This window comes from Eurypyga helias, unplaced genomic scaffold (assembly GCF_000690775.1).
Source record: "Eurypyga helias isolate BGI_N326 unplaced genomic scaffold, ASM69077v1 scaffold17100, whole genome shotgun sequence".
NCBI lineage: Eukaryota > Metazoa > Chordata > Aves > Eurypygiformes > Eurypygidae > Eurypyga > Eurypyga helias.
In genome coordinates, this window is record NW_010225208.1 from 41,213 (window position 1) to 49,301 (window position 8,089).

Sequence of the window (8,089 nt, forward strand, 5' to 3'; positions counted from 1 at the left end):
TGGCTTGGCTGGAGCTGGGGCAGTCTGCAGTTCTGCAGAGTGCTGGGCAAATGTCAGATCGAAGCTTCATTAAGCGCTGACACCCCAAAGATGCAGCCTTAGAAGTGCTTCGAGTCCTGCCTCGGTGGTACCCAGCACAAGCTGCTCGCAGGAGCCAGCATCCGAGCAGGCACCTCGTGGAGCAGGCGTGATGCTGGGCTGGGCTTACAGCAGGGAAAACACCAGAAAACTCTTCTTCTTTCTAAATTGCCATAATTCCAGTGGGCTGGCTGACCCAGTCCAGCTCGAGGCTGGCGTTAAAGCGGGGCAGCATCCAAGTAAAATGAGATTTAAAAAAAAATTGCCAAAATAAAATTTTTAAAAAGAGGTTTTTTTCTAAAAAAAGCAGCTTACAGGAGGGCTTTTTGGCTCGAGTCCCGGCACTGATTAACTCGTGATTTTAGAAAACGCAGTTTTAAAAATAAACAAGGGATGGCGGTAGAGACCTGTCTAATGTAGGAAACAACCGTGTGGATTTTGCTGAAGCTAAACAAAACCTGAATCTGATGTTATACTAGAAAAAAACTATATAGACTTCTGGAAAATTTCCAGGAATTTAAACTAAGGACAACCTTAATTGAAATCTGATGGCACTTCTTGATCATGGTCTAATTAACTACATTCCTCATTCTGTAATCTGATGTTTCATGTTTCACTTCAAGTATGCGCACTTTTAAAATCAATAAAAATTGAACCAGTTCCCTAGATTTGACTGATGAATGCGTCTGGGAGGTTTTGTTCCTTTTCACTTTGCAAATTGCAATCAGTTTTAATTTTATAAGCAAATATTTTAAATTATTTACTGGGATATATGAACTAATCAGCCTCTGAATTACTTTTGAAATGCACGTGTGGGATTTGGTGAACTTTTTATAACTGACTCCAATCCTTCAGTCCTGTGGTACGGATTTATTTCTGCCCCTGATTGATCCAAGACCTTTCCAGGTAGTTGTGAGCTGTGTCAGATATAACCAATTCTAATACCAGAAAGATGTATTTGAATATTTAAGTGATTCTTTCCCAGAACATTCTTGCAAATAAAAAAATATGGATATGAATATTAGTAGAACGCAGGTAAACTTTTTTTTTTTTCCCCCTGAAGTCAGACTGACTTTCTTGGTTTTGGGGGTTTTTTGCAGTTACCAGTCTGCAAGACAAGACACTGTTGGTTTAAATTTATTTTAAGTACTGGCTAATTATCTCCCTGGAAAATTCCATTTTTTCTATCAGTTTCAGGAAATAAGTAGAAGCAGTAAGAGGAGCTGTGAGGAGCTGGAAATGGTGGTGCCTGGCCAGTAACCATAGTCAGGAACAACCTTTGAGCATCATGCCATTTGGTAGTTGGCCAGTGCAGCAGCTCCCCAACTTGTTTTACACCCAGTGTCCAGTTTCTGGGGGATTTCCGTGCCCCCTTAGAACTGTGGTTTTGTTTTTCTTTACGTGGAAGTGCTATAGATAACGCACAGCTCCACGCCAGCACAGGACGCTTCCTATGACACTGTTGGGTCACAACCACTGATTCGTTTTCCGCAGTTTTATCAGAGACATTTTCATCTATCCCCCCTGAGCCACCCAGGTTCTTATTCTGAATATTTAATTTGTGAGTCATAAATCCAGCAGGCATGGATCTCATGTCATGATTTCATATAGCTGGCATGGAAAGATACTAAATTGTGTCAAGTACCCTGGCTGCAGTGCCCTGAAATAGTTGTTAAAAAAATGAATTATGCTAGATACAAAAAGTGGTAGCCACATTCGGAACATTTGGTTCTAGGCTTTTGCAATTAAGAATAATAACTGTACAGATAGATAAAACATTACTCTTGTGTGAAGAGAACAAGGCATTTTAAAGTGTTTTCTGGATTTTTAGTGAAGGGAAACAAATAAAAAAAATTGAAAAACGATTTGTCTCCCAGGCAGCTAAAGCTTTTACTATAATAAGCATTTTGAACACCTACTAAGACAAATGTTATATATATATATAAAACCTACTTAAATGCATGATGATTACATACAAATCTATATTATAAAATACCTTTCAGCTCGCTCTTTTACTATTAAAGACAAATGCAAACCAGTTTGCTCTGAGTTCATCTGCTGATCTTGTTTATGCATCATTTTGATGTGCACACTATGTAGTATAAACACCTAGAGAAAGTAAGTGCATAAATATATAGAGAGATTGCCCGTCTGCAACCGAGACCTTCAATTGCTGACAACATGAGTACCTTCACAGCAGTTGTGACATGATAAGAGCTTATAAACCAGGGATAAACAGAAGGAGTCGGTGAATTCTCAAGATGAAACCTAATCTGTTTGAAAGCCATTGTCCCAATACCTCGACTGATGACGCTGGTAAACAGGGAATGGCCCTGGATATTAGAATCAGTTTTACACAGTATGTGCGAGGACTTTTCATATTTCCCCTATAATGTCCTGAAGCCTGTGCCTGCGGTCAGCTCTTGCACCCGCTACACACAAAGGACGCTGTGCTGTTCTCTTACCGAGAGGAAGTTTGGGAGCTCTTTTTCCAGGAGGGTCTTCAGTTCTGCTTTGGAGAGGGTTTGCCTGTTGCAGTCAGTCTTTGCATACTTGTCAAAGACTGCAATGGTCATTCCCATTGCGGTTTCCAGCTGAGACATGCTGTTGCTGGAGTCGGGCTTTCTGCTGAACAGGAACAGCCTCAGGGCTCTCGGAGCGTGGAGACTGGTCTTACCCTGAGGTGCTTTATGCAACTGTCCCATCCAATCAGTGGTGGCACCCCAGAGGGACAGTTATCCCTTAGCAAACATCCGTGTTGGAACGCCGCTGGGAGTACGCACCTCTGTGCTGACAGCTATTCAAAACTCAAGCTTTCTCACCCTGGTGGGGCTGGTACAGCCAGTTGCTCACCAGTTGAAACCAGCCTCTCCTTCAAGATACACAGTGTGACTAACAAACTAAAATCAGATTTCGATAGTGGCTGTTTGCTCATAATCAGATGTGTTCCTTCAGATACCCCCACCTGAGCAGCGGGCTGGCAGCCCGGCTTCGGCCTGCTCAGGAGGAAGAGGAGCGTCTCACTCCTCCACTACCACAGTTAGGGGCCCTGTGAGGTGCTGCCCGTGCTGAGCCAAGGGCAGACACAGACTACCCTCTCTGCCATGCAGAGGACCTTGTTACGGACCAGACGGCTCACTAGCACGCACCGCGAGTGGCATTCACCGGATCAAAAGTAGAGGTCTGTGATGCAGACAATTAACTTCATGCCCCCGAGACTGTACTCAGGCCAGAGTGGATGCCTGAAACAGGTCTGATGAACCGACATCCCTCCAGGGCCAGTAAAGGGAGCCTTGCAGAGCTGCTCCACAAGGAACTGATATCTGAAGGTATAAATCTGATACTTGAGCAAACAGCCAGTATCAAAATCCAGCTCGATCCACAGTAAAATAACCTGTTATTGACCCTATGCAGCCTCAAACCCTGCAATAAACTGTACCCATAACAGGTCACTTTGAAGTTCTGTGATCCTCTGTGGCTTCTGATGAACTTTGTGATTCGCTTGAAAACTGTGCTCCCCCATCATTAAAACGCCAAACACCCTGGACCGACATCTACACAGAGCAGAGCTGTTGGAGGGTCAGCGCTGGGACGTGAGCGGTACACGAACAGTGTTAGCTCAGCTGATGGAAGCTGATCAGCTCCCACTACACCGAGTTTTGAACAAGTTAGAACTGGCCAAGCAGTGGGTAACTTGGGCTCTGTCAAACTCCACACGAGACCTGGAGGAGCTCATTTAAGGTGGAATTAAACAGCAACAGTTACATCCACACTAGAGTCTGCAGAATGGACACACCCTGAGCAATTTATCTGGGGGAACCCATCAAAACTAGGGCATCATGCATGAATAATGCTGATGGAACCGAGGGTGCAGTGTTTTCTGTAAAAGACCCTGGCTATGGATTCCCAAAATTAAGCCTGATTTTGGATGTCTTTGTGCACAAATCTGCATGCTTGAAGGTAAGTTTTCACTCATGCTACAGACAAGTTAGCCAAAAACGGTATTTAATTGAAAAAAAAAAATTAAAATTCAACTCCTTTTTCCCAGACAGCTGTTCCCCAGGCAAAATCTATCCTGTAACATGTACAGCGTCTCAGAGCAAGACTACATGTCACAAGTGCATGGAAATTTAGTGCCCTTCTGGAACAAAACACCCCCTGCTTTTCCATCTCACATTCTCCAACAAGGTATTTTGCATTTCCCAGAAAATCACAGCAACATCTCAGGCTGTATGCTTTATCCGAACAGTCCATGCAAATATTTGTTGCTGAGACCTCAACCTCATGACACAGTTGCAACAGATTTGCATGAAGTGGGTAAGGGTTTTAAGTCAAGTTTGAACTTCTTACATTAAAATGCATGTTGAAACCTGTGGCATTCCTTTGAAAGAAGGAACAAGGAGAGGGCAAACAACTGGCCCACGTTAGCTTAGAACATCTAGTGTTTGCATACACACACCAAGGCTGGTGTGTCGAGTACCAGGAACATTCCTTTGTTTTTTTCTGACTTATACCTGTAACATAAATATTAACCATGGTCATTAAAGAAAAACCAGTGCCCCCCATCAAAAGGAAAACCTAACAAAATAAAACATCTACTTTGTGCATTCTCATGACTTTGAATCATGAACATCAGTGTTAGTTATACCGAAGAAGGGGAAAAAGTGCCCCAGAAAAGGCAGAGGGGGAGATCATCAACTTCAGTCAACAGGAAATGTCAGTATGGCCACACCTTTGCCACCTGACCCGGCAGAAAAGCTGTCCTCATTCTTCACCCATTTTCTTCTGGAAAGGTGACAGTTTTTGAGACGATAGCTCCAGAAGTGTTAAAACACAGATAAACCACAGGGCTTGAATTTCTACAAACTGAGAAGTCAACGTGGCAGCACTGCCTGGTTAGCTTTTTTCTTTTTCTGTAATGTGTCATGTTTGTATCCATGCCCGTGCACCCACATCAGGACTGCTCAGCCTTTTCAATACATGCTTTTTGTATTGTTCAAATATTTTCTTACCATTTGTTTTTCATTAGAAATAGTCTTGTCCACAAGGCATGGGTTATTACAACTGTTTGCAAACCCAAAGCAGAATACGAGTCAGAGGCACACAGAGGACAGCAAGCAGTGTTTTGGTGCCTACCCATCTGTCCAGCTCCCCAGTGAGATAAGCCATTTTCTGTGAGCTTGTTTAAATTTTCTGTTATTTTTTTAATGTATTATTTTAACAGTATCCATTACTTGCTTCTTTCAGGTTTATTTCTTCGAAGAATGGTATAGGCAACAGCTTGGAGTATTTACTGAGGGTTTATACAGAACTGGCTCTTGCCGTTCCTAACTTGGGCCAAAAGTTTAAGTTATTTATGTGATAAAAATGTGGACTGTCACACATGTAATTTTAAAAAAACCATTTGGATATACTCAAATTATATGGCATTTGGCCAGATGTTCAGGCTGACATGACATTTGTGTGACCTTGTACTGATTTTCTCTTAGAGAATAAATTTTATCCTATGCTCTTTGCAGCAGCATCTGCTTTGGTTAAGTCTGAGTAAATACATTTATCAGTTCTGCTCTGAAGAGCCATTTATGTCACAGCCAGCTGAATAGCTGAAGTGGGATAGTTGAAATGTTAAACTGCTGTTAGAGTTTATTATCCCTTAAAGCTTATTCCAAAAGGTGCAGGAAGTTACATGAGAAGGACTTCTTCACTATTTCCACAAATCTGTTATGTGTCTGAATAGAAGGACAGGAGGAAGAAAACACAACCTGAAATGACGGATTCACTGTTTTTCTTAAGTTGTATCTTGGCAGCAGTAAGAAAACCACTATTTTTCTCTTAGCAAGAGGATAACATCTGAACCATAAACAAGCATTGTATGTTCCGCACTGAGATAAAATTATCAAAACCCTCACAGTTTCCAGTGTCCTGGACTGTTTGTTAAACTCAGAGTACCAACACACTTTATCTACTAAAGAGCAAGGTTTTCCTTCACGCTGCTTCTGAAAACTTGCTGTATGTCTGGTTAACGGTTTTTAAAGGCAACTTCATTTCTGCAGTGCATGGTAAATTCATGTATGTCTAGTGATTGAATGATGCAATTACTACATTGTTTTGCAAAACACAGTATGATTAGACTGAACTGAGAGGCATAGGCAGAAGAGGAGTTCATACAAGCACAGTGATATTCAGTGGCACACTGTACAGGCTCCGTTAACTATAAACATACAGGTTTTTAATATTTTATTATAATTTACTTCCTAAAATATCCTTAAACCTTAATTCACAGATGCAGTTAATAAGCTCACATACTGTTTAAGCAAAGTTAAAGGCAGGTAAAATGGAAAAGACGAAGGTCAGCCAACTGGCTGGGTGACTTTGAGTTGAAAGCTGGGGTAGTAACACTGTCACCTGGCAAAGCCATGGGAAACACACCTGCATCACTGTATATTGACTCCACTCAAACACATTTATTGGTGCACCAGACACAGCCATATTAGACTGTAAATTCAGTGAATGTATTACAGCCAATGAATTCATATTTGCAGTGTAAATACTTCTGTCTAGTTTTCAGTCCTTGACTGAAAAACTTCCTGAATGCTATTCTTTACAGAGAATCATAGAATGGGTTGGGTTGGAAGGGACCTTAAAGCCCATCTAGTTCCACCCCCCCTGCCATGGGCAGGGACACCTTCCACTAGACCAGGTTGCTCAAAGCCTCATCCAGCCTGGCCTTGAACACTTCCAGGGAGGGGGCATCCACAGCTTCTCTGGGCAACCTGTTCCAGTGCCTCACCACCCTCTCCGGGAAGAACTTCTTCCTGATATCTAATCTAAACCTCCCCACTTTCAATTTAAACCCGTTACCCCTTGTCCTGTCACTACAGGCCCTTGTAAAAAGTCCCCCCCAGCTTCCTTGCAGCCCCTTCAGGTACTGGAAGGTGCTATAAGGTCTCCCCGGAGCCTTCCCTTCTCCAGGCTGAACAAGCCCAACTCTCTCAGCCTGTCCCCATAGCAGAGGTGCTCCAGCTCTCTGAGCATCTTCGTGGCCCTACGCTGGACTCACTCCAACCAGTCTATATCCTTCCGATGTTGTGGGTTCAGAGCTTTTTATGCTTCAGTTTTAAGGTTCATGATATTAAGGTTTCCAAGACTAATGCTTTTTTAATTTTATTGTAATAATAGAAAGAGAGGTCACACCCTAAGGTAACTGAATATTGTCCACTCAAGTGCTGTAGTCATGATTTCTAAGTACCATGATTCCTTGGCCAGTCTGACACAAGCAGTCCAACTGTCATTTGCTGTACCTTAAGCCTTATAGAATCCTACTCAGAAGCCCATCATGCTGAGCTGTGGTGAGAATAGCAAAGTGTTGCTCTATGGCATGGTCAGAAAGAATAGGAAAAGGGAAAAAGAAAAAAAGAAAGAAATTTAAAAAGAAAAGGAATGAGCTGTGAGAGAAGATGGTTGTCTTGTAAACTTTAAAACAGACTTTTAAAGGAAGTTCCTATTTGTTAGAGAGAGGTAAAGACACAGCAGAATGACTGAGTCAATTCCAAGAAAGTTTTCAAGAGACTCTTGTACTCAGAGAGGAATATTTTGGTTGTGTTAAGCTCTCAAGAACTAAGCAATACTCTTCTTCCTTTACTGTACAACAACATTTTCTCAGAGGGAAGTGATCCCTAAGAGAAAGTTGCCTTGTGTTGAGTGTCCATGCAGTCAACACAGCAAGAAAAACCCTTTGCATCCCCCATAAATTTTTTTTTTTTTAATTTTAGAATATTAATTTATGCCTATGTTGAAGAAATGAGAAGGGCTGAAGTGCTATCACAGAACGGGGTGTAAAGGGAGGTGATACCCATATACACTGCCAGGAAGATTTACAAGCCAATTTGATCGCATGGAAGTTCCCCAGGCACACACATTTCACAGAGCTGCCTGCTTTTGGTTTCCAGAAAGCAATCACAGGGCGTAGCGCAATTGCTAGAAACAAATAGGGCTTTTTCAGCCGGAAACA

General features: G+C 42.2%; 1 protein-coding gene across 1 annotated transcript in view; it reads right to left on the reverse strand.

The window, feature by feature from the left end:
* S100P (S100 calcium binding protein P) overlaps positions 1 to 2,681 on the reverse strand; it is a 3,598-nt gene extending 917 nt beyond the window's left edge. The window contains exon 1 of the mRNA XM_010148643.1: positions 2,544 to 2,681. Within this exon, the coding sequence (XP_010146945.1) occupies positions 2,544 to 2,681 (138 nt within the window). The remainder of the gene's footprint in view (positions 1 to 2,543) is intronic.
* Positions 2,682 to 8,089: the final 5,408 nt, after the last annotated feature.